At 41.4% G+C, this 27,736-nt stretch overlaps 1 protein-coding gene across 3 annotated transcripts; it reads right to left on the bottom strand.

Annotated features, from left to right (window-relative positions):
- Positions 1–861: 861 nt before the first annotated feature.
- On the bottom strand, positions 862–27,736 carry zgc:165508 (uncharacterized protein LOC100101652 homolog). Of its 3 annotated transcripts, XM_042487067.1 has the most exons (6): positions 27,161–27,177; positions 21,117–21,256; positions 13,112–13,205; positions 12,776–12,958; positions 3,972–4,103; positions 862–1,902 (listed from the first exon to the last, which is right to left on the bottom strand). In XM_042487067.1, the coding sequence occupies exons 3-6, from the start codon at positions 13,179–13,181 to the stop codon at positions 1,247–1,249; spliced, it is 1,041 nt and encodes a 346-aa protein (XP_042343001.1). In that variant the 5' UTR covers positions 13,182–13,205; positions 21,117–21,256; positions 27,161–27,177; the 3' UTR covers positions 862–1,246. The 3 variants fall into 3 exon arrangements, with proteins under 3 accessions (XP_042343001.1, XP_042343000.1, XP_042342999.1); XM_042487066.1 differs by lacking the exons at positions 21,117–21,256; positions 27,161–27,177 and adding an exon at positions 27,285–27,736; XM_042487065.1 differs by lacking the exon at positions 21,117–21,256 and having other exon boundaries at positions 27,161–27,214.

A 27,736-nucleotide genomic window follows, 5' to 3' on the forward strand; every position in this document is an offset into this window, starting at 1 on the left:
ACACAGTGATAACGAAGAAAAGGAGAAATCTACAGCCACATTAGCTTCGTGCAAAAAACCACATACACTGGCACGCCGCATAGGCAAAGAGATCAAAGCAAGACAACGCATACAAAAATATAGAAAAATCTCCGATGCAACTCGTCTTCACAGAAAAAAAAACGTTCTTGTCTTTTCCAGCTGTGCCACTTCCTGCCGAAAACCTATCGCCGAAGGGTCACTTCTGGAACATTCTGTCAGTGTTTGTTGTCACTGCTGCTGCTGCTGCTGCTGCTGTGTATTTTCTTTTTTAAGACAACCAAAATTCTTGTGTCTTCCATGCAGGAATCCACAGAACCTTAAAAATATCCAGTAGTTATAGTTGATCATTATGGCAGATGTCCATCATAATGATGTTTGGAATAATGTGAACAACAACATGTTGGAGTGATAGAAAACTAGTACAATAAAAGCATATCATTTCTGTTATATCATTTGTGACAAATCTTTTTCTTTTTTAAACTTTTGTTATTTTAAAATACATACTATGTCCTGTCGCTTTGAACATTCCAGCATTTGCTCATAATTGGTAGTGACAGGGTTAAATAGTTTGGCATACTCAGCAAGCCATGCCCGAAAGGATGCTATTTTGTCTCTTGCAAAGGAGGAGGGGAAGGGAGGGAGGTAAGGGCAGGTCCCGGGACGCAGTGTCAACACTCCCTCCCGTAGGAGATGTTAGGGAGGTGGGGGGGGGTGGGGGGGGGGGGTTATACAGAACAGCTGAGATTACAAACCGTGCTCAAGACTGGGTCAGCCCATCGTTTTCAGCACTTGCAAAACACATGCAAAGATAAGTCAGAGTTTTGGACTCAGTCATTCTGTCTGCCTGTCGGTGGCGTCCATCGTTGCGCCGCAGGTAAGGACGGAGCCGTATGTCATACTCACGAGTGCGTCACTGGACTGCTGTCGCAAGTTCAGTGCTCCTGTTTTCACACTGATAAAAAAAGATTGTTTGGACGCCTTTAAAGAAAATAGAGTTGATACATCGAATGGAGACAAAGCAGTCACGAGGTGGAGAGGGGGAGTTGAAATGCTGCAAGTAAGGAAAAGACGGATGATTTATGTTTCAGTCAGAGGAGGAAAAATAAACAGCATGCGTGGCGGTTCAAACTTTTCAGACGCCATGGAGGAGAGGGGAAGTTGTTGCAAAAAAGAAACCCCTCCAAAGATCTTGGAGGGATCGAACACTGAGGTGAGACGAGAGGAGTCATTGGTTGTTTGACTCTCCCACCCCCTCCTCCTCCTCTTCGTCCTCCTCATCCAGAGACACAACCCCAGAGGACGCCACGTCTGACACCCTCCTGCGTGGGTCGTAGTTGGGCGGGTACTCCACTCCGTTGCCCTCCGCCTCCACCTGGCACAGAGTGCTCTCGTAGTCCTTGCAGGGGGTGTCGTCGTCCTCGCCAGGTGACAGGTACGTCTCAGAGTAAGACATGGAGTAGCAAGGAGAGTCCTGACCCCCGCAGGGCCTGATGCCCCGCCCTCCCCCGCCTAGGCTGTGGAAGCCGCAGTCCCCCCCGCTGCGCCCGCTCTGCCCTGCCCTCTGAAGTCGGGCAAGCAGCAGCTCCTCTCCGCCCTGCAGCGCCGACAGGATCTTGGCGGCGAGCTCGGCGGCATTGCTGTGGGAGTGGGTGCCGCGGTGGCCGCCCAGGTCACGCAGCAGCGGATGGTGCTCGTCCAGGCTGCAGAGGCTGGACGAGCCTGGGCTGCCTGCTGTCGGGGACGGCTCGCCGCTGCCACCTCCCTCTCCGCCTCCTCCTCCACCTCCTCCTCCACCCTCGCCGCAGGGCCCTCGCAGGCCCAGGTGTTGGCAAAGCTGGCTGTGGATCAGGTCCTTCAAGTAGGGAGGATATGATGACACATCTAGAGGGAATGATACAGACTGTGAGCGTGAAGTCCTGAAGGAAGAACAACAGTGATAAGAGAGGTAATGACCCGCCTTGCTCTGCTTCACTCTGCTTCTGATTGGCTCACTGACATTCAAACATCAACCATAAACCCTCAAAAACCTGGAATGACAACACTTTTCTTGCGTTCAGATGCCTTTCTCAAATATTTAAACCTTTGCATAAACTGAACCAATGCAACCAACAAAAGTCATCAAGTTCCAGAATCACCACGGTCATTCCTTTGCTATCCCAGGAAACACAAACTTGCCTCCTACAGGGTCATTGAGTGGTTGCAAGTTTAGATATTACCAAGAAATACAGTAATAAATCCTTATTTCTAGCTAGCATTAAAAAAAATGTTTACCCTTTGTAGTCATTATTCACATTTTTGCTCATTTAAAAGTACCGTGCGGAGGTTTTGGCCACTAACAGCTAGGTGGAGTGTGGGGGTGTTTTGTAAAAAAAAACCCAATCTTTGGTATTCCAAAGATTCGACATAATCCAGTAAATGTTTCTTTTTTCTTAGCTTGATAATCAAGGCAGAGTATTTAAAATAACATTTAGCTGGCAGTGTTGAGCATCCTTGTTTGCAATTTGAGCAGTCCAGATTTAATTGGGCTGGATTCAATAGTAGACTACTCCAGCATAGTGTTACAAAAATAGGTTTAAAGATCAGTAATGCTGTTTACCTTAACCAGTTATGTAACTTAAAAATAGTAACATCAGATATATTTTCCTCTTTTCAGGTGGCAGAATGAAAATGAGTCATCCTCTACATTTGTTATGTTATATGAATGATTGTAGAACATTTGGATGCAAAATAGGATGTAGGCTCTACAGGAGGATGTTTTTTTTTCCTTGGCAACTAATTTTCACAAATTATGTACAGGGCACTGTTTTAGCTGAAATGGCTTGAACAGTAATGTATTTGGCTCCTGCTAGCGGAGGTACAGAGCAATGTTTTGATGAGCTAAGTCACCATTTTGTTTGTGTCTCTTTACTGCTTTACTGACAGGTTTGCTCTGATTCCATGTTTCTCTACAGATTGATATTTGGCAACAGTGACAAAAAATGTAGGAGTGCATCCCGATGAAAAAAACCCTGCTAACTAACAAATATAAAGATGTGTAGCCGGTTTTAACATTTGTTTTAAAAAGTGCTTTAAAGGTAATGTATGATGACATAATATCATTCAACACATTTTGTAGGTCTCAAAGATATGCACTGATTATACTCTTAGATCAACAGGTTAGCTTTAAGAAGATATGTTTAAAAAAAGCAATGTGCATAACTCCAAAAATCTTGAGTTTTTTTTAAGCAAAATGCATAAAAATATCAACATATGTCTAAAAAGTTAAACAATTTGATGATGACAGTGTTAAAAAACAAACTGCAAAATCAAAATGTGACATGAAAGCAAACTGAAATATCATCTTTGATTTTACAGAAAATGAAAACTTTGTAAATAATGCGCCCACAATAAGAAAAGTATTGCAGCAATGGTTTCATGTAGAGCTGATTAAAATCTTATACAGGCTGCTAGGTGTGAAACCCCATTCAGTGAATGGCCTTTGCCAGGAGGGAAGAAGCTATAGATGGATATATGAAGATAGGGAAGCAACCCTGAGCTGAATGTTATTAGCTGCCTGCAGTACAGGTTATTGGTGGTTCAGTGTAATCAAGATGAAAGCTCTGGTATACACACACCCACACTCATACACACAGCCATGGTCAAATACACTCTGTGTATTTATAACCCGCTCACACGCCTTCCTCACACAGACACTGTCTCTGCAGCAAAGGAAATGATATTAAAGTTGCAGGAGGGATATCAAATTGCGCCGAGGAACAAAAAAAATGTTGGGAGAGGATGAAAACTAGGGCACTGGGACAATGAAAGATACAGAGAGAGAGGGAGAGAGAGAGAGAGGAGTGATGGATGAGCGATGGAGTATTAGAAAAGAGGAAAGGGAATAAATATGAGCTTATCACTGTTATTGTGGTGTATACGTGCACTGCGTTTGTGTGTGTGTGTTTGTGTACCTGTGCTCTGTGTGGTGGGCTCGTTGGCAGGCAGAAAGTCCTCGTCATATGAGTCATCGTTGGACTCGTCGCCGTCCACAGAGGACCAGGCCCTCAGCTTAGCCTCGGCGATGGCAAACTGTTCTGCCACACCTGTGAACACACACATATACACATACGTAAGCTGCATGTGTACTAACGCAAATACATGGTTGGCATGGTAACAAGGAGGCAGCAGTCCATTGTCTCCATGTCATGTAGTCGTTTATGATTGACAGGTCTGTGCGGTGAACAAAGTGCACTCTGTAGCATTTGAGCGGACAGACAGCTTTCCCATTACAGTCAGTGGTCTTTAGTGGTCATTTGGCTGCTGCACTTAAGATGAAGAAGTGTTTTATGGTGTTGTGAAGGATGCATTGCTGCCGGTGCAGAGTAAGTTGGAAGAAGCACAAAGGAGATTCTAAAAAAGCACAGACAAAATCTGTATGTCACTGGAAATGCCGGCAGAAATATGTAAGTAAAGGAATCAGTACTGATGATCATGATAACTTTATTGATCAGGTTGAATTCACCTGCAGCATGATGGTTCACATGGTCAGTTTAGCATGATATGCATTTCCTCAGCAATTGTTTCATCAGCGCAACAAATTAAAATCATACTCACCACCCTCACGACAGAGTTTTGAAAGAATGAGTTCTATAACCTGGAAATGAGTTAGCATTTTAGCACTCCTGTTTCCCTCGTCTCAGATTTTAAGAGTTTTTTAAATGAGTTTTCAGTTAGATGCCTGGCATATGGTCTGTGATTAACATAAGCTTAAGAGACTTTCACATTTTAAAATATGTCAGTAAATACCCAACTTTTGAATTTTAAAACTTTTACGTGCATTAAAAAAGGCGGTGGCTAACAAGTGGTTAAATGAGACAACAGAACGTCATCATGCCGAACATGCTTTTGCAGCCTCATTTTGGTTGCAAAGTTCAAAAAGGTTTTTGAATATGTTCCATAAGTATACAGTTTTATTACATTTTAAACAATAGGCCTCTTTTTTAAAATATGTTATCATTATGGTGTAAGATAATGTACCCAAAAGTTGACCCTAGAAACTATGTTTTTTTAAATTTCTCTAATATAGATTTTTTTTTGTGATAAAACACAAACAAACAAACAAAACATTACCCTTTTTTTTAAAAAACAAAACAAAAAACAATTAACAAATACAGGATTATGCCAAGTGGTTGTGGGGTAGTTCATTTATAGCCTAGCATTAGCTTTTTTACTTCTGGTGACTGCACTTAGGCTTAAAAAATCCTAGAAATGGTGTTCATTTGGATATTGCAAAAAAAAGACATGTGAGACCTTTATATGCAATGATCAAATTTGCAGTGGAAAAATCCCAGTCATTTTTTTCAATGGAACCTGGATGACCACATATGTTAGTTTCAGTCACCAATGAATTCTTTGTCTTTCCTTTTCTGTTTTTTTTTTTAATAAATATTATTCTACTCTCATTAGCTTTTTTTTCCATTTTGCTTTTTTTTTGGCATGAAGTGTTGAATTGTTGAACTGTCATGGCCTTGACCTAAGCTACAGGTTCATCCCCTCCCTTGTTTTCCAGTATTTGTCTCTCTTGTCTGTTTGGACATGTGTCTCTGGGCGTGGCAACCCAACTCGTCTCACCTGGTCCACTCTTCTCTGCTGATTGCATCAGCTCACATGTGCCTCATCAACTCATCAGCCTGCAGTTTTTAAAACCTGGCTCTTCAGATCACTTCAGTATACTTGTGTGGTGCAGACGTTAAAGCCTTTAGTAGTTTTGCCTGAGTATCTGCTTTCTTGTGGCTCCTCTGAACTGATCATCTCCTGTGCTCCAGATCCACATCCATCCATCTAGCCTGCCCCCTGCTCACAACATGCCTGCCCCTCATCACCTCACCAACTCATTCTGCTTTCCTTCACAATAAACCCTTTTCAGCTTCTCATCAAAGTTGCTGCAGAAATGGAAATAATTAGTGAATGAAAAATGGACGAACACACATTGATGTGTGTTGGTAGAGAAACTGGGGAAAATAAGAATTTAAGTCTGTGACTCTCAAACATAAGTTTGTTCTCTCAGCAGTTGAGAAAAACAAAGGGTCCAGCCAGTGTTTCCGATTTTCCCACTGTTGGCTGTTTCAGTTTTTGGCAAATTTTCTGCTCTATGAATCCCAATTATATTCATAGTGGAAACAAATAATATTCACCTACTAAGTACACCCTCAAAATGTACCACACATTTTAACCCTTTGAAACCTAAAGTCACATCACTTTTCTTGTGCTGCTCCCAGATGCCTTTCACATGTATTTACACCTTTGAACCCTGAGCAAATTTGTTTCATTTCTATCAAAAACAAAGGCAATGAGCCACTTGGTAATACAATGTTTTACAAATTGCAAGAAATTAGTAGATTTTGACAATTATTTTTAGAAAGAAAATGTCAAGGGAAAAAATAAGTTAGGAAAAAAGGTAGGATGTTTAAATGATCAAAATCATATATTACTTTCAAAGCATTTTTCCAGATCATCTTTTTCTTTTATGCTTTTAGAATTGTTTTTTTTAAATTTATATTTCTTTTGCTCATTCGCAGGTCATTTTCTTGTACTTTTTACTAATTTCTTGCTATTTTGGGGTCATTTAATTTTCCGTTGCTCATTGTTTTCTTCCCACCTTTTTAAAAGAAATCAAGTCATTTTTTCAAGTTTTAAAGGGTTAATGGATACTTTAAAGTTATATATATATATATATATATATATATAATAATAAGAGCTGTTTGAGTATGTAGGCCCACTTCAACTGCTTTTTGTGGCTTGAAATACTTTCACCTTGTAGTCAATAATATATTCATATAAATTGCTACAGACAGGGTTTTCCCATTTCAATATATATATATATAATCTATCGACTACCAGAATGATTAATAGCCACATTTTGCAGCTAACAAAATTTGCATAGATGGAAAACCCACACAAATAAGGCCACAAAGAAGACCTCGATGTGTGTGTGTGTGTGTGTGTGTGCCTGGCTGAGGTGACTCAGCATCTGCCAGAACCACTAAGCCACAAAGTCCAAGTGACCAATCACCTCCAATCATCATCAGGAGCCGGCCAATCAGGGAGAAAGACTCCCTTTCTCTTTTATCTCTGTGCTAAGCCTCATCCACTTCCACTCGCTCCATCTGTTCTGTATTCTTCCTTGTCCGTCCATCCACTCTCTCCTTCGCGTCATGTCTTTCTTCCAATTTACTCTGTCAGTGGAACGCTCTATCGACTCACCTGGCTGTCCTCATTCCTGCCATTCCCTTTTGTTTCACTGGCCAATCTCGTCCTTCAGTTCTCATTTGGATTTTCTATCTCTCTGAATCTCTCTCTCTCTCTCTCTCTCTCCTCCCTCCCTCTCTCTCTCTTTATGTCTCTCTAACTCTCTTTCTGTTCAATGCTCAGTATTCATGCGTTGCGTCTCCCACAGAGAGAGATCGATGCTCTCATTCATCTTCCACTATGGGCCCTGAACTCTGCTCACAAACACTCACACATCCTGCAGCAACTGCATCCATGTGAGAAGGCTGCTCTGGTTCTCTTCTGAAAGCCTTTTCAGATTCCTTAAGCTTTAGAAAGAAAGACCATTTTCACCTACATATGTGTGTTTTTATGTCACTGACCCACATACCACACATAAATACCTACAATAGGGATAGAAGGATACTGTACACCTACAGAAGCACACACACACTGTCTATTGTATGACAATAGGAGCATAGCCAGCAACACGTAGGAGGTGACCTAGTTTTATGCAGACGTTTAAGGAATAAAAAACCTAAATGACATCAAAGCAAAATACATGGTAAGAAAACAACAAAAAAACATTTAAATGTTTAAATACAGACCTTTATTACCTGAAACAACTAACATTTGGATGGCAAGGCGTCTAACTCTCCATCACTGGTACAGATTGTCATGATAATGTTTTAATGGAATAGTTACTTGGTAAAATATTTCATGTGAAAATATAGTCATACAACCCCGCTTTGTATGTGACCCATCTTTACAAAAGTGTGCTAAAGTGTGCTCACTATGTAGATCTGAAAAAGAAACTGATTTTCTGTTCTTCTCTGTTGCGCACACACACACACACACACACACACACACACACACACACACTTCTACATTTCTACTACATGTTAAACTTCATGTCTGTATCTGCAGGTGTTTGTACATGCAGTGATACAGTTAGGATAAGCTGTAGCAGGCTGCAGGAGGTACAGTGGTTTGAAGTTTTACACCATAAATATTCAGTAGGTAGGAAGGCAACTGTAACTCCTGTGGGGGAATATAACATAGATAATCAGCCTCTTGCATTCTTAGATTGAGCCAACCTGGTCTCACAGATACACATAAATTTACCTTGACTTGTTAACACTGCATTACGTGGTGATGGCACGTATTGTGTTAAAATTATGTGCCACGGAAAAAAAATCAATTAGCATAATTATTTGTGGTGGACACAAGATCTCCCTGGTTGAATCATACCATGCAATGGGAAGCGGGTGATGTTACAACCAAGCGGCAACTTCCAAGGCTGAGAAATGAAGCCAACACATAAGTGCCAAAAACTTTTGTTTCTCTAATAGCCGCTTGAGGCTTGAGAGTGAGTAAATTCCCACTCACCTCCATAGTAAATGCCCAATTTTACAGCAGAAGTAAAAGATTTTACAGCCTGGTTCAAAGAACAGTTTTGGTCTCTAAAGCTAATTTCCCTGTTCATGACAACTGTACGTGAGGTAACCCTTTACATGACTCGTTATTAAAAGTCGGGCCGTTTGAGTGACAGACTGTGAGGCGTCAACACAGTCTGTAAGTCAGATCTATCTTCTTATCCAAATTTGGTCACCTCTATCTCCAAGATGCCGAACTCTAGGCTTCAACGAGTTCACAAACCAATTAGTGACATCTTGTCATGGTAGCTGCATTCATTATTTATACAGTCTATGGTAATGATCCCATAGGTATTTGAGAACATCCACCTAGCAAGGGAGGTGAAATTAGCAAGCTAATGAAAGGGTCAAACAAATACAGGACTTTCACCCAGGAGGCCACAGTTTGTGTCGCAAACTAAATGCCAGTGTTGACCTCATATAACTCAATGTGTTTACATCCTTTAAGTAGTTACACAAATAGTCCCAAACTTATGTCACTATGACGTACGTACATCCTGTACGTGACAAACTTATTCAAACACAATGTTTTTCTAAACTAAATTTTCATGCCTAAACCCAACCAAACTGCCACCATGTCATTTCAACGCAATACATGTCACCATCACATTATTTGGCATCACTTCATGTATTTTTGTGAGATCACGTTCATTGAGCTGTCGCCTGTAGCAAATACATTTTTTCCCAACACCCACTACCCAATTTCCAAATTTGGAAAATGCTTGCTTGCTGCTGGTTGCTGCTGGCACAGTGTAAGCCTTTTTTTGCTCACATAAACCTCTGCTGCACATTACAGTGCACCAGACACTGGAATAACACCACTCCAATTCGCACATACACACACCTCCACACATACTTCCAACATATTCTCACTCTCACCCTGTGTCCTTTTCATTCACACAAACACACACGCAGTGACATAAGCCTCTGTGTTAGTCAAGGCTGGCAGCCAGTTTCATGCACCACAGAGAGACACTGCAGGATTACCTTCAAAGAAAGTGTGTGTGTGTGTGTGTGTGTGTGTGTGTATGTTGGCAGAAGTTAGTCTTTCAATAGGACAACCCTCACCTGTATTTTCAATTCTCAGGATGCCTCCTACACAAACACACGCTGTTGCGTTCTGCTGTTAGCTTGCATACACAAGCCTAAACACACCAAACACTCACTTCACACATTCACACACGCTCACTTTATGGACTAACGTGCTCGCTGACATTCATGCAGTGTGTCCAGTCACCCACAGTAACACCATTACAGGGCTACAAGGAAAGAGTTGGCAAAAATAAAAGGAGTCAGCACAACTGGCTCCCTGATGGAGTGAACACGATGATGTAAGCTAAAAAGACAAGGAGAAGTACAATGTCTACTGATGTCTCCCCTACCGTTGACTTCTAGTCAACAAGACACTAATTAAATAAAAGAAAAGGGTGTGCAGAGCATCAGAAAGAAAGATTAGACTCTTTATGAGCCGTTTACAATGAAGCAAAGCTTAATTACTTAATTACATGCAATGGCCAGGTTGCACATAAAAGACTGCCCTAATCAAAGAATACTGCAATGGATCCTTTATTGTGATAAAGGATCACAAAGATGGGGGCAGGACAAGAGAAGTCCTGTAAATAGTGAGATAAAAAAAGAGGAAAGACGAAAAGAAAGGACAACATTTGAAGCACAGAGGAAAATCGCTCAGTCACGGTGGCCCTAGCCAGGAGCAAAACCTTACTGTGCAAATTAACCTTGAGAGTCTGCATTGCAGGGAGCAAGCGAGAGAATGGAGGGAGAGTGGGCGGGAGAGATGGGGTGAAAAAGAAGAGAAAAAAAGGAATAAAAAGACAGAGGGCAAGAGAGAAACATTTTAAGAGGGGACAGTGTGAACGGGGTGAAAGGAGTCATAAATAGAGGGGGCGGGAGTGAATGAAAGAAAAGAAAAAGATGAGGTGAGTGGGTAAAAGATAAGAGGAGACACGAGCTGTGGCGCTCTGAGAGGAACAAATCATCTGTGTGTATGGATTAGATTTGTATCTGAATAATGAAATCTTACCACAGGCCTTTGCATTGACACCTAGCATTAATAATTGATCTTCTTATCCTTTTGATCAGATGTCTATATGACAAAAAAAAAAAACGAAAAAAAAAACTAAAGCAATGCTGCTGTAGGGACTCTGCTTCTTTTGGAAGGGTGAGGTGACCTCTCAACTGGTTTGGATTTGGCAGATTACTGTGATGATGTCATTATAATGTCACCAGGGTTATAAACTGTTGATGTAGTGTTTAGCTGTTTTCGCATTTGAATTCTGTACAATGTCCAGAGCTGATTCACTGGACATCGTACTGAAAAGAGTTTCCCCATCTCACATGAATCACACAGCAAGATTAGCTGTGCTCTAGGGCACAACTAATGGAGATCGTAAAAAATAAACAAAATAGGAGATTAACCATGTCAGAAGCATGCGCACCTACAGGAAAGACTCTTAATCGGGTTAGGTGCAAGGAGTCTGGGTGGAATGTGAAGGAGGTAACAAAATCCCTCTCTTTAAATTTATCTGACAATCTTTTGTGTTAATTACTTATTTTCATGACCTTAGATGTTTGTTTTCTTGCATGATAGAAATATCATCAACACGCCCACTCGCTCACTCCAAACAATTACCTGCTCTATCACACATGAGGACATTGCAGGGTAAACTCTGTTAAACAATGTTTAATGCCCAATCCAAGTGATTTGGACATTTATGTTCTCACATACAGCTCCTCTGGGTAATGTCAGGTTTACCATGCATGTATGAAAGATGCCATTGAATTGAATGATGGTTAGTGTATAACCCAGTGTTTTTAGAGCATGACCCATAGATAGATACCCATAGATTTCTTTGCCTTCATGACAGACAGAGAAGGGTACAACATGCAGCTGAAGTCCCCAGCCAGAATCAAACGGGGCCGTTGCTGTGATATGATATGGTCATATATGGGCTTAACCAATAGGCCACCAGAGAGTTAGAAATTAGTGCATTTATTTGGCATATTTTTTTAAGACTTGCTCCCCATTGCCAGTCGACATGGCTCTGCAATAGATGTGCATATCTATCTGATTTCGTTTTTTTCTTTTTCGGGTTTGTCACATTCAAACCTTAAGCACAGGCCGGAAAACAGGTTAGTAAACCTAAGAAAGCAGCACGGAGGCCAGTGAAAATGTGGCAGTGAATACTTCTTCTTAATATCTCTTACTCGTTAAGCCTCTCTCTCAAACATGGTGCAGACTAACTTTCGAGAGATGTTGAAATGCTGCTTAGGTGGAGACAGACGGTATTTGTGTGGCAGCCTGTCACTGCATCGTGCTGGCAAAGGTGTCCTATTTCCATCACTGCCAATCGAAATCGATCAGAGCTGGAACCGTTAAATACCTGTGACTACTACTGAGTCATTTGTCTTCAGGGTGAATGAAAATTGTAACCTTTCAAATTAAAATAAGAAGCTAAATACACTGGGGGGCCCTGTTAAATGGGGTCACACCATACAGATTGCATTTATACCATGCTGAGATCAAAGTGTTAACCAAACACCTCCGGATGTGGTCAAGCTGGCTGATTCAATAATATTACGATTGTAGTGAAGTCTGAGAGCATTTATGCATTAACATGAACTTTCCTTATCCAGAAAATAAATCCGAAGTGTATGTTAAGAGTGCTTTTAAGTTGGGTACAAATGAAAATTATATACTGTGATAATGTGATTGTTTGAAGCTAAATTCTGCAAATTCTCTTTTTACTATTGCAACATTTTAATTGTTTTTGACTGTTTTTTTTCCAATCGTGACATACTCATCTGCTCCTCTTTTACAAATGTTTACCCTTTGGTTAGGATGGTTTTTCATTTAATTGGGCTCCCCTCTGTGATATTTCATCAGTTTCTCACATTTTCATTGCCCTTTTGCCCTAGCTGTGTGAGTCACTGATTCGGTGTGTTTGCTTTCAGCTGATCTGTGCACATTCAAAAACCCATTCTCAGCTTAAAAGTTGAGTGTCGCAAAGCAAAATATAATATTTATGTGGTAAACAAGACAACAGATGTCTTACCGGCAGCAAAGCGCGCTTCCTGCTCTCCCTCAGTGAGGTCAGAGTAAGAGTTGAAGTCTGATTCCAGTGCTGCTGGAGTGTCAATAGGCTTACACCAGCCTTTCCACTCTATGAGGTGGGCCACTCTGCCCTGAGCCATGGCTGTAGGCTTCGTCACATGGTCCTTCACTACCTGGGAAATGCCTGTAAAGAAAAATAGTTAAGACTAATGCTGCAGCACAGTGTATGTGATGACTACACATTTTTAGCATGCGGCAGCACACTTTACAAACCACACATACCTATGCTTGAATAACAGCTGCATTCATGAACGTTTGCTTTGAATGTCGCACTCACCATGCAGAGAAGATCGCGCTAATGCAGCAATCTCTTGAATGGTGAGAGCTCTTCTTGATTTTGGTAACATTTCAATGGTGTCATCAACATTCACCTGAAATGACAAGGAAAAAAAAGTGTGACTCAGGGGAACACTGGTGCAGTAGCTCAGCTCAGCATGAATGTGAGCCAGCGCCTGAATACATCGTGACTCACAGGATAACCCAGTGTTGTCTTTTCATGCAGAGAGGACTCCTGTGTTCACGGTACTTAAACTACTTCAGTGTACTTCAAGGACTTGGAAAGGGAAGAATTTTCTCTTTACACACCAATAAATGTTTTAATGAGTCACACACTATTTTCCAACAACCACATAAATGTGCATGTGCACATGTAAACATACTGACTTGAGCTGAGCATTATTATTTAATATGTTTATGTTGAAATCATGTCACCTAAGCGTGTTATATAGGAACATCTCCATTATCACATGTGTATCTCATGTTTAATCCATAAAAAAGGGGGAAATGACAAGTTGTGGTTTACTGGAGAATACGTGTCAGACTATTATTTTACTGGCGATGGGCAAAAATGAATGAACAATTTTTTTGAATGACACTTTTTAGTGTGCAATACAGGCTCAGCATGTTGAATGTCCAAGTGCTCAAAATCCTTGACTTTTTTCACACTCGCCCACTTGCTGTGCCTTTTACGGTGAGTGCACAAAAAACGAGTAAATAGGACCAGCCAAGGACTAATGTGCATTTATTTGCTCCTTGGATGGTTGTTCTTTCGACTTTGGTGTGGTCATGAGTTACAAGTTGTGATGTGGAAACAACATGGATGCTACAAAGACGTGCTGTATTTTATCTCCTCAGAGCATTAAATTGGCACATTTACAATAAAGACCAAAGGAAACGGATCAGGTTATGCAGCAGAAGGCTGCTGAGGTGACAGCTACTTGTCCCTTAAAGAACAACATATCAGTGACATTTCTGTAACATCGTCTCAAGCATGCATAGCATACCTCCATACAAGCGAGATGCTTATTCACTGCATTAAAATTAACCTTTTATCTGTATTAATATAAACTCATATAATGAGTGCTAATGCATTGAGGAGCCAGCAGAGTGTCACAGAGAAACTGACAACATATTTTGCAAAAAGAATCGAAACTCGAAAGGTTTGATACATAAACTCAAAAAACTGATATGGTGAAAAGAATCACTCTGCCCATCACTACTTCTTAGCTAAGTGCAGTGACTTTCTGGGGTGTTGTTGTCACCAAAAACAGCTAATTTGGTATCCTAAATTGCTGAGTTATTCCTTTAAAGTTACAGATTATTACAAATTATAAGACATATGTTTAGGTAATTGTTGTTGTCTTCTGAAACACATGGGATTGGCATATTATTTAACAAAGAATAGTACAAACACAAGGTGAAAAAAAACAACAAGCCAATGATACTGGTGGTTAGTTGTGGCCACAATGTAACTAGAGCGGTTTGTCAAATTAGCCTGCTGGCTAATGAGCAAACTAGTAGTGTAACTGAGCCAACTCTTCTCAAGCGACAACTCGAGTACCTTGCTGTGTCTACAGTGTGTCTGCAGACAAGCAGGTGGTTCTGGACTGTTTGCTGTGTATTTGCACATTACCTGCACATAGCCAATACCCAAGTGGACCTCTCCAACGGTGCCCAATGCTGCTGTTTGAAGATTTCTGATGCATCTGAAAATATGCATGTTATTATATACTTTAGGGCAACTGATTGAAAGGAAACTGTTAAACCTTATGTCCAGACAGCTAGCAGTGAATTAACAGAACTAGACAGCAGACAAAAGCTGGACCCCCTCCTCCCAGACTGTCCTCCATCAAATCTGTCTGCTCTGTAAAGTCAATCCACAAAGAGAGTATCAGATGTTGACAAGTACCTTTGTCTGCGAACTCTTTTTATAGCCCTACCTGTACTCACGTGGGAAACAGGCATGTCAACAGCAAAGGCCACATGCTGGGCTGACGTGACCCTGTTGTTACTCAATATGGGTCAACGCACTCGGCTGGCTGAACAATCTGATGACGGTTTCAGGCAGACAGGTATACCTCAACAGGTACAGTTTGTGCTTAGTCCCGTGGTGACCTCTGTGACGCTCCAGTTTCACCTGCTCTCATTTAGAGAAAGAACACTGAGAAACTTTAGCTGCAACAGCAGGTGAACATTTGGATAGTTTAGTCATTTTGAACTTAAATTGTCCTCTTTTCCTTCCTTTCATTAATGAGTCACCGCTCAATGCAGACCTCATCTGATATGCAGCGAATTAGAAAACCCCAGACATCATCCCAGAAGCGTCCCCCCTGACCTTGTCCTGTCAATTCCCCTTAAAAGCAACAAAACACCAACCGGATAACAAACAAACAGGAACAAAATGATCTGTCAGAAGGGCCCTGCAAGAGCGAGGGGGAATCCCGAGCTCGTGATGGCATCAGAGGCTGCCGCGAGGCGTGATAATCCTCTTGTGCCGCAGAGCAGCTCACAGATCAGAAGGAGGATAATCTGGAGGAGATGTGACATGCACCCTCGAGGAGGTTTAGAAAGATATATTGTGTTGGTCTTTAATTAAAACTCAGATGTCAGGCAGTTAATGTTGTCCACCCACAGCTGAATTTGTTTTATTTGTCTTCAAATAGCTGCCCAGAGAAATCATTTCAGTATGGAGTGGGAGGGTTTTATACATCTTCAGGGATATACAGCTCAAAAACTCCTGTCTCACCCTGCCTAATGCCCCGACACTTGATTCAATTCTATTTTTGATGATATAAATGCTGTTTCAAAGACATTTCAACCCTGACAGGAATAATGTTTGGAAAGACAACTTGTAATTCCTGGTGTTTGGAGGCACGAAACGGTCTAATTTAAAGGAACAGTTTGTAGGATTTAGTCGCATCTTGCAGTAAGGACTGCAGATTACGACCAGCTGAAACTCTGCTGAGTGTGAGCTCCCGTGTATAATTTCTTCAGTGTTCATTGTTCAGGAGACTTTTACAGGGAGCCATATTAACCACAGAGATCTCTTCTTCTCCAGAACAAAACAGTTACACAATTAAAATCATAAAAAAGTTAATTGTGTAAGATTTATGAGGCCTTTATCTCATTTAGTGATGAGGATTACAGATTGCAACCAGCTGAAACTTCTCCCACATAGAATTTCTTCAGTGTTCATCACTTTTTTTACCGGGACCCGACTTATCTGCAGAGATCTACTCTGTTCCAAAACAAACCGATAAGGGGATTTAAATGGCTATGAACACTGAATAATGCAGTTTTGGGATAAAAATCTGTGTTTCTCCAATGCTGTTCAGCATGCCAGAGATGGCCCACTTGCCTGGCACCTGCAAATATGTGCTCACCTTTTTTTTCTCTGATAACTTGATATGTGTTCACTTTATTTCTGATTCAGACATTCAGGAGGTTCTAACTAGGAGCGAAATTATCCGCAGAGGTCCCTTTCTCTCAAAAACAAATGGACCATGTGATTTAAAACGATAAAAACACTGAATAAAGCAAGTATTTTTCTAACATTGCTCATCGCAGAGGGGCTGTTACCAATGCAGAAACACGAATGCCCCTATCTAGAGCCAGTGTTTTATTTGTCTGTTCTGGGCTACTGTAGAAACATGGCGGACTCCGTGGACAACACCCTAAACGTCCCATTCTAAGGTGACAAAATCACAACGATTCTTACTTTCAGGTGATTAAACACTACAAAAAACATTATATTACCCTCTATTTATGCCAATATATCCCCCTAAATCCTACACACCGGGCCTTTAAGCATCACAATCAAATATGAGCGTTCAAAAACAGGGTCTGACCGTACAGTAAAAGCTTGAGCATCACCTTGCTCACAGCTCCACTTAACAGCACCGCTGGCTGCTGGCTCTCCTCCCCTCCCCCCTCTGCTTCCCCACTGCCCTACTGAACAGCAGAGCGAACACAGAGAAGGACATGAGCAGCACTCAGAACAGGCCGAGCGCTTCAATTAGTGTTGTGCCGCAACTCTTCAATCAAACGCTCTGACAACATGCAGCCCACTTACCAGCAAAGACTAATAGTAAAGATAGTAAGCCCTCAAAAGGATAGCAGAGCAAACGCATGCAGTGTCAAGAAGTCATAGATCTTCATGGTCTGGTGAACACAGACAGCAGAGAGGCTGTCATGATGCCGCTCAGGTTCGCTTTTGGTTAACGGTTGAGTCACTAATGCGGTCCACAGACAACGCAGAGAAAAACAGATTCTTCGACACAGCACATATGTTAGGAGCTGAGAGCAGGCAGGCTGAGTGCAGGCTGACTGAGGGTGTGTGACATAAAACTGACCTGACTGGTGTCTCCCTATATGCGTCACCTGGGAGCTTCAACACACACACTTCGATGTTTCTAGAATTTTGTTCAAATAAAATATTAAAATCTAATTTAATAAGCCAACATGGCTTATCAGGCTTTATTATATCAGTGAGCCCGAGCACTCCTGCAGACCCTTTGTGTTACTGTGTGGCTGTCACACGACGCCACAGCTTTCCTGAGTGGAAAAGATGCATTTGTATTTACTGCTCCAATTTTAAAGATAAATATAAATAAAATACAGAGGAAATCCATTCTGCGCCATTACATTGGCTGATTGACTCCTTTTGTCATTAATCAAACGTCAACTGCGAGACACATGCTGCAGACATATTTCGCCTATTGCTTGGTTTGTTCTTCTGGCGCATGCACACACACACACACACAAAATAGTCATCATGAAATTACACGAGAAGGCATTTATCTTTCCATAGGAGCAGACTGGTGTGAAATCTGCTTCCCTGGTTGAAAATAACCGTCTCCTCCTTCCATTCCACGTTTCTATGCATACCTCTCTCTCTCTCTCTCTCTCTCTATGTGTCAACTTTTCCTCAATGGGAACATTTCTATGGCAACTGGTCGCCATGGAACAATTCCTCCCGGTATGCCTGCGCGCCTGATTCACAGATGACGTCACACACTCAAAACACAAACTGACGGCCACAGAATGAATAAATCTTGCATGTGCTGTACCGCTTTCAATTACTGTAGGCGTGATGCCACAGCAAACACTGGCATCAGAAACGAGCCATTTGCATCATCACAGAGAAACCGATCTCTTTGATAGCATTTAACATGAAACAAGAAGGTGCCAAATATGGATTTAAAAATTTGAATGTATTTAAATTTATAACAAACAGGTCTGATATCTTATTTTGTTGCACCAAGGAATAAAAATTAAAACATCTGATATATTTCCTACAACAAATCCAACCAAATATAGCTCATTTATGTCTTTTTGGGGTCCCTAAAGCATTTGAGATTTGATAAGATGAGCAATCCAGCCAACCTGTCTCCCCCAGTGCCCAGTATTCAATAACAGGCCTGGGTAGTATAATAGAGAATAGGGAGAGGCTGCATTTCATAATGGACCACTTAGGCCCTGCTAATCATCGGCTGGCTGGCTCACTGCGACACATCGCACTCACACCCATATGGTGCACACTGATGGATAAAAGAGGCAAGATGGATTCATCATTCTCATTACCATTTTCATCTCCATCTCCAGGCATTGTTCTAACCTCTGCATCATTGACATAAAGGTGCAGCATTTCTAGATGCAAATACAGAAGGCTGTAAACTTTTGCTGCAGCAGAACCCCTTTTTTGAGTTCTGACATAATGATGGTTCTTTATAGATCCACCACTCTAACCAAAGTGCCCTCAAAACTCCATGTTTTGTGCCTAATAAATAATCATTGCTAGAAACAGAGAATTGCTCTATCTGCCTTTGCCATATAAAAAAATAGCAATTATCTAGATCAGAAACTCATGTGCAACCAGTGGAAAGGAAGCTTGTTTTCTCCAGGCTTCTGAAGTTAAGTAAACATTCAAATAAGCCGCTACAAATTAAGCATCTCACTGCTGAGTTGATTCAGCCTTGCATACATTTTAACAGTGCAATCAGTCTAACTGCTCAGTGGTAATCTCTATAAGGAGAGATTGTGTGTTTTGTCTAAAAGGCGAGAGGCATTACACTCCACCATTAAGAGATTCCATTTAAAATCCTTTATTAAAAATTAATAGCTAATTACTCGGAATGACTCGCAAATAATTAGAAACCAACTGGTTCACAAAAATGAAAACTAAACTCAGGGTTGAAACACACATTAATAAGGTTATTAGACCAGAGAGGAGTGAGAAAATCATTTTCTGCTTCATGAAGCCAATTACTGAAAGAGTGCCATCTTTGATTGGGTGTATCAGGTTGATGCCTGACTAGGTTATAATACACTAGGTTGATGGTAGCTTGGCTCAAGTCATATCAAGTGATATACAAAGAGCACCTCATAACTTGTGTAACAAAAGATACAAACGTCTTCGGAGAACTTGGTTATTTAAAGTTGGCGTATTGGTGTTATACAGAGTTTTCTTAGCAGGGGGAAAAAACAAAACAAAAAACAATACTCGTGGCTCATTTAACATGAGCACAATTAAAAAGGCTCTTTAATTATCAGTTATGTGACCGCTTACTGAGACTGAAATTGAAACACTATCAAATTACTGTTACATAATAATAATGGTAACAGCTGCACCTATTTTTAAAACAGTACTTTAACAATAGGTGATTATTAAGAAGCCTATTTTCTATCTGGATGATATGCACTTTCAACTAGTGGTTTTCAAACAGTCTGTCATGCCCTCACTTCAGAAGCGGAAAAAAGCTCCTGCCTCCCACCCTGGTAATAATTGGGGGAGTGACTTATGAAAAAAAGGATCCATGTTTGTTGGATTTTAGTGAAATAAAGGTCAACATAATGGTATACCAGCAAACTCTTACAGGTTTATTTTACCTACGTGAATCATATTTATTATCTTTGTTACACTCTTTTTTCCTGGTCATCCACATCCCATTTGTAGTGGCTGTATGCTGCCCCACAGTTTAGAACCACTGGTAAAGTTCCACCTGGGGAGCTTTAAAGGTCCCATATTTTAAGAAGTCATATTCACATTTTGTCTTTTGTAATAATGTCGCAGATATAGGTGTGTGTTTTAAAAACTCTGAAAGTATCATAACCCTCAATTCACAGAGAAATACACACAGTCTGTATTAAGAAACCTTTGCCTTTAAACAAGCCGTCAGGACTTCAGTGAAGTTGTGATGTCACAACACTATATAACGGCAGAAACTTTCTGTTACAGTGTTGTCACAGTAATTTTCTGACTGCAGTGATTGTGCAAAGATGCCGAGGGTGAAGATGTGGAAGACCTGGAAACACTGACCAATCAGAGCTGACTTGGTTTTTTCGTGAGGGGGGCTTAAAGAGACAGGCACTAAAACGGAGTGTTTCAGATGGAGGGTGAATACAGGTATATTCAGGCAGACAGTATGAAAAAAAATTGTGATTTTTTTTAACATTAATATATGTGAACATGTAATTGAAACCCAAATTACAAGCATAAATCTGAAAATGTGCACAATATGGCACCTTTAAATTCATTAAATCTCATTAAAACGGCTGTTGTTTAAAAGCAACTTTGTTGCTTTATTTTAAAAACAGCAATAATGTTGTTATTCAAACTACACCTGTTGCTGTTTTTTTTTTCTATTTTCTTTAATGCATCTTTAAGTATTGGTGAGGTTGTGTCAGAAATCTATATTCTCCATTATCCGTCTCAGTTTCAGTAATATAAGCAGGCAAAAGCTTTTGCCCAGCATCTAATGAATGCAGATATTGCCATTTAGTTGGCTGCTTCGCTTTCACTACATTTAATGCGTCATTTGCTTAATTTGAATCGTAAATATCCACTATAAAGCACTTACAAAAACCTTCGAGCCTGTGTTTCAATGATAAGTGCCCTATAGCTAAGTCTCTGTAAAATAGTATGTAAATTATTTACATTTGCTATTAGGTTATATTATGAAACCGGCAAAAACTGTGATTCAAAAAAAAAGAGTTAAGGGCACCTCGCTGAAGTCCAGTACGCCCAAAGGTGCTGTCAGAATCAGTCTGCGCGCCAAGCAGGTCCGCGTGTTCCCCAAAAGCGCGAGGTCAGACAGGGAGCTCGCCGCGCTCCAGTCCACGCGCAACGAACCGTCAACGGCCACTGTCAGGAGGAAGAGAGCCACGTGAAGATTACAGCAAATGAACAGTCGTAAAACTCATAGTCGCCCCGCACCATATTCTGGCTCCAAAAATAAATCCATTGAATCCATATTATGAAAGCAATGCTTCCACTTTAATGTGGAAATAAGACGTTATTGTTCATAATATTTGTTTTTATTACTGGAGCAAGAATGATTGACTATGAGTTCTAAGGATAAGGCTAATCCTCACGTGTTGGTCAAAGTTGCAGTCACCATGCCAACCCATGCCTCCACGCAGGGACCCCAGGGCAGCCACTGAGGGACGATGACCATATAGGGGAATGTGATGTTGCTGTATCTCACTGCAGTTTCCACCCAAAGAAATTAACATTCAAAACACCTGTGCAATACATAAAAATAGGTAGTCCTCCAAAATAAGCCTGGGTCCAATTTCTAAATGAAAATGATACATTGGCTGCAAAAAAATAGGTTTCCTGAAGGCAACTGTGAAAGAAAAAGACTAAAAAAGATAAAATAAAAAATCATTTGTAAAATTTGAATATTGAGCTCAACGATATTTGAATGGGGAAGTTGTTTGAACATTTTGTTTCTATTTTTTTTTTTTTTTTTAATTTTAACAGCAAAATCATTTCAGGGTGCAGCAGAACTTAAAAGAATAGTTCCGAATTTTTGAAGTATGGTTGTATGGTGTACAATATATGATGATGTTAGTCGGCATGTTCACAGTTTGGAGAAGTAGATCAAAGTCGAACAAGAAGGCTAAGCAAAGTACTGCTGTAGATGGGGGCCAGCAACAAAACATATTCTAGCCACCTAAAAAAAGTATCACCGAAAAATATCAATACCAGTTTACGTATCCGTTATATTGAGCACGTTTTCACTGCTTTACCTTTCAATCTGACAGCCTGTTTCAATGGTAACGCTGTTAAACAGCCTCAGTTCCCTAGTTTTGCTCGTCAGTCAGACTGCACTGACAAAAACAGATATTTTGGCTCACTCAACACAGGAGCTGCTGGTCTACCACTGCTTCGATCAGATAGTTTGTGTTATCATACGACTTTGGTGAAGTTAAGCTAAACCTCATGAATGTAAAAACCACACAATAAGACAAACTAACTAATCGAGACAGCGGTAGACATGAAACTCCAATAATCAGTGATATTAAATCATTGTTAGTCTCAATGGTGTCTGAAGAGAGTGATGTAACTGCTTCCATTTACTGTTGGAAATTACTGTCTGACATTAAACTAAAGCAGTAAAAAATACTTTCAATATAGCACACATTTAAATTGATATTGATTTTTTAGGTGGGTCTGCTTTTAGGTGGCTAAAATACATTTTGTTGTTGACATAGCAGTACATTGTTAAGTTTAAATGTTGGACTCTAGCTTGCTTTCTCCAAACTGGGGTCTTGCCAACTGACATCTCCTGTTTGTAAAATATTCTTTATGGATAATTACCCCATACATCCCCACTTCAAAAATTCTTAATTATCCCTTCAAAGGCGTCTTTATGCTTGTACATGCTCTTTCAGAAAGTCTTTAAAATCATTATAAAGTAGTTTTTGAAAACAGCTTTTTTTTATTATGTATGGTACAAGCCTCACAGAAGCCTTTATTGCTGTGTACTCAGAGACTACTTGTAGTGAGATAACATGGGGGTTTTGGCGTGGAGGCCTACTTCCATGCACTTTAAAGCCATGCCATGTCATGCAGGTAAGGCTCTGGCAGCAGCCCAAGCCTGTTTGATATTTCATGAAGTTGGTTCTGCTTTGTTAGAGGGAGAGAAGCGGTATAACACATAAAAAAAGCACAGAATAAGGGACATGTCCAGTGATGGCATTATGCATTTTTTTTTTACCTCCCCCGATGTTTAATACACAATTTCTGACATGAACAGGCCTGGCTACATCATCAACACAACCAAGCTGTGAGACCAGAAGCAGCTGCAGCGCTACATGGAAGAAGCGCAAATGTCACTAAGCAACAACCTGGCTGCAAACGTCACATTACCACTTTCAGATAGTTGAGTATTCAGTTGACTACATAAGTTTAACCCTTTGAGACCTGAGCAAATTTTCGTGATTTCACTAAAAATCATGGGAAGGAGGCAACAGAAAAATAAATGACCCTAAAATTTAAAAAAATAAATATTTTTTTAAAAAAGGAGAAAAAAAACAAGGAAATTAAAAAGTGCCTTATAATTATAATGTAACATAATTTTAAATCTGTAATTTAATAATACATAAAGTTGTCCCCAGCTTTTTACCTAGACATTTTCCCTATAAAATAATTTTCTAAATCTACTAATTTCTTGCAATTTGTGGAACATTTCTTACCAAGTTGCTGATTGCTCTTTCTCCATGTTTCTGGGGGGGGGGGCAATGTGCTCAGGGTTTCAAAGTTTTAAATACTGAAAGGCATCTGAACACTGCACAAGAAAACCGATGTTGATCCAGGTTTCAAAGGGTTAACTTTTCTAACAGCTGCCCTCGTCACGGCCTGACACACTGGTGGACCATCTTGGACCAAAAAGGGGGCGCCCCTGGGCCTCACACCAGCGCAGCGTGCATGCAACAGAAGATTTCAGCACCTGGACAGCTCCCATCCACCACATACTGAAGCTCCCACACACACGCGCGTGCAATCCAGCACGTGCTCGCCACTCTTCAAATCAGATTTGCAAAACAAGATTAAGAGTTGGGCCTCTAAATGTCAGTGCCTGGCTCCTCTTTCCAGCCCTCCTCTGCAGGGGAGGCGTTTCCAGTTACTGTCTGTGAAAAGAAGCGACTCGCTCGATTAGTCGCCAGCACCCATCTCAAATATTGAGTCCAATATCAAGACCAATCACTCACCCCTCCCGGGTCAAAGAGCTGCTGTTTGGCGCGCTGAGCTCAAGTTGCCCACCAGCAGGATTCAATATGTGCCGTTTAATTGGGTGTGATGAGATCAGGTGCCTGGGGTGTATTGTATTGCTGGATCTAGGCCACGTTTGGTCAATGAAAGTATTGTTAAGAGGAGTGAGAGATGTGCACGTGCTTTGTATGGCATGAAACTGATGTCCAGAATGTGACAGTCATTTGAGCCTAGTATATGTACATGGTGCCGCCTCACCACTCGGAGGGATTTTGAGGTGACATATCAGCAACTAAGAGTTAGAAAATGCTGACATTTGGTGCAGGTACCCAGAGCCTCCTGACCGGGTCGGTTGTGCTGTGACACAAAGAAGCTTATTAGATACGACAGTGCGCACATAAATGTTTTGCATTCACGTCTGCAATGCACAAGTCCGGTATGTCATTGTAGCCAGAGTTTTGCAGCAATGACCCTGAAACAGACCAAGGATGCATTTTATTTCATGTGGCTGTGAGCTGTAGGTACAAATGTAATGGAAATGAGCACATGTAATGAAATAAAATGGTGGTATTCTGAATGGAAGAGGCGGGGGCACAGCACCAAATTCTGGGCCTAATGCAGAAGAAGTCTCTGTAGGCCCCCCGCCCTTTCTCTTTTGATCCTTGTCCCTCATATGACCTTTCTATGTATTTATTTATTTATTTATTTAGAGAGTTTGCCATCTTTTCGTTTTTCTTTTCTATTTTCATTCTTTGTTTGATTTTGTTTGGAACTCTGATTTCCCTTTTTTGGGGGAAAGATATGACAGTCTAAGTTAATGCTCCAGCAGCATACGCAGTCAGTCACTTGTATGGGCACACTATGCACCTCAAAAAAAAAAAAAAAAAATCAGAGAGCTTCCTCTGTTTTTTTAATTTTTATTTTTTTATTATTATTCAAAAGTTCAGACTTTGTTTCTATTCTTTTTTGTGTACTTGCATGTTTACACCGGGTGTCTGGGAGAAACAGCATTTCAATCTCGTCTACATCTTGTACATATGGCAGAATTGACAATAATGTTGATTTTAACTTTGATTTAGACCATTTTAATTTAATTGTGGCACCAATTGCTTAAAATAAATAATAATAAACTACAAAAACAACAACAAACTTTTCATATCAGGCTTTTCGAGCCCCCCCCATCCCATTGGGGCCATGGGTAATCAATCCTACTCTTCCCCCCACCACAGCGCACCTGGAAACAGGACACAAATGTGGGCCTGATCAGACTGAGAGGTTAATCTTTTTACTTGTGGCACCAGACAAAAAGTTGCATCGGCTCTCTTGTGAGGCCCCGCGGTCATTCTCCATCTGTGGCTAATTTGTTCATTTTGCTCGACGCCTTTTTATCTTAATTAATCTCCTTCCCCTGACTGTGATCTCTCTAAATCAGCGCTGCGGCTCCAAAAGTGTGTCCTCTCCCCCTCAAAGCAAATGCAGTTTTCATTTTTATTTTTTATTTATTTTATTTTTTAACTTAGGTCTCTCTCTCTCTCTCTCTCTCTCTCTCTCTCTCTCTCTCTCTCTCTCTTTCACACACACACACACACGCACACACACACACACACACACACACACACACACACACACACACACACACACACTCCTTCTCTCTCTGTAGTTTCTGTTGTCGTGGAAACTGCAGATAGAGAGACCTCGGCTCTCTCCCTCTCTCATGTCTTCCGGGCTCTCTGAGAGACTTATGAGCGAATCAACACAATTAGGTCAAGACCAGCATCAGCAGTATGATGTCACACGGGCTGGATATGAGAGTCAAACAGGTGGCTGCCGATGCCATACTGTATATCACACTCTTGATAAATGTGCTGAAACGCGCACATGCGGTGGCTTCATGTGGGGTTTATGGCACTAGGGCATGTTCTTACGCACTCCGCGACAAGGAGACGGCGACAAGGCGCCATAATCATCAAGTGACTGAGACGACAGATTACACAACCAATTAGAGGGAGGGGGGGGTGTAAGCATGGATATGACGGGTAAATCACAGCTTGAAAGGTTGCATATGACATGATACAGAAGAGATGCGCGGCTGTTTGGGTGAGATGGATGGATGGATCGATGGATAGATGTGGGGCAGGTTTGATGTACGGAGGCTACAGAGGAGACCCAGTCACATAAATGACAGGAGGGGGGATATCTGGGGAGGGAGGCACGCGTCAGAGGTCGGGGTAGCTCATAGAGGACGGGGCCCCTATGGCGACATTTAGCCGCCAGCGGAAGGGATGGGAGACACGTACGGCAAAGGTGTAAACAACCATGAGAACAAATAGATGCGGTGGCAACAGGGAGCTTATTTCTTGGCAACAAGCAAATGATCCATTGCTACATGTGCGTGTGCCTCGAGGCGCCTGAAATGTAGACATCTAATATGGACTTCACTTTAATACCAAGAAGAGGTTATCCCGAAATTCTTAGAAATGACGACTTTCAAAGCTGAAGATTTTGCTCGTTCGAGTGCGTAAAAAATACGTGTAAAAATGTGTCCTACCTTGCAACTAAACTGGGTCAGCGCAGTCAGAACCATCGTGCCTGGATGAGTCTTCTCGTATTAAATATTTAAAAAAGTCGTGTAACAGCGCATCCCTCAATGGTGTCAAGAGCACCTCTGTCTTCTCTGCCTCTGACTGGCGTTCTCACCAAAAAGCTTCTTGCAACTCCCGTAGCATCGCGATGTTTAGGCTGCAGATACCAGCCCCTCAAGCTCTTCCCCGCCACCCCACTAAAATGCACACAAACACACCATTTAACCTCTAATACGCCGACATTTTTCACTTATCTATGACGACTTTTTGCATTAAAGGCTCCTTATTCATATGCATATGACTCAGCAGCGCTATCATATGTCTCGCATCTCGGGCACAGCATGCTGTGCACTTCAAGCACCCAAATTCACCCTCTGCAACCCGCGGAAGGCTGCAGCAAAACAAAAAAATGTCAGGCTTCCTCCGGCGTGCTTTTTTATGAGAGCAGATTGAAAACAACTCTTACCAACTGGCGCTTTGGAGCTGATACAGCCCATTTTCGCAGCTGCATGTAGAGCCTTTTGAGGAGAGCAAGCTACCAAAATCTCTTTCCCCCAAATTTCCCCCTGCGTAAGAGACGCCGACCGTACCTCACTGATCGAAAGCCTCTGTCACTCTCCGCATCTACGGAGGCTCCGCTGGGTTCGCGCTGCTGCTGAGCTCAGACGGCCGGAGTGACGCTGAGGGCAGGGGGAAGTCCAGCCATGACTTCTGCTCCGTGTTTTCTGTCTCTTCTTTGTTTTTGCGTCAAATCCATATATATTTGTAAAAAAAAATGTTTGTGCAGATTTTTTATTTTATTTTAATAGCTCGGGATCTCTTGGATGAGTCTCAGCTCTACGTCACCGGTTGAAGGGTCGACTCCTGCGGTTCAGCACCACAGCGGAGGGACAGCGCTCTGTCAGGCGGCGGCAGCATGGGTCTCTGTCCCCCGGCCTTGCAGCTGCAGGAGCTGGGGTCCTCCTCTTGGTCACTGCCCGTCAAGTCCACACCAGCCACCGGCTCGGTCAGTGCGCGCTCTCTGTGCGCTCTCGGTCAGTCA

This window comes from Plectropomus leopardus, chromosome 5 (genome assembly GCF_008729295.1).
Source record: "Plectropomus leopardus isolate mb chromosome 5, YSFRI_Pleo_2.0, whole genome shotgun sequence".
Lineage (NCBI taxonomy): Eukaryota > Metazoa > Chordata > Actinopteri > Perciformes > Serranidae > Plectropomus > Plectropomus leopardus.

Bases quoted from the DNA above. Each gene is read 5' to 3' on its own strand.
- zgc:165508 (XM_042487065.1), bottom strand. From the start codon at position 27,205: ATGCAGCTGCGAAAATGGGCTGTATCAGCTCCAAAGCGCCAGTTG. The intron at 4,104-12,775 runs GTAAGACATCTG...GTGTGTTCACAG, and splicing joins GGAAGCGCGCTTTGCTGCCG to GTGTGGCAGAACAGTTTGCC. The intron at 1,903-3,971 runs GTACACAAACAC...CATTCCCTCTAG, and splicing joins GCCCACCACACAGAGCACAG to ATGTGTCATCATATCCTCCC.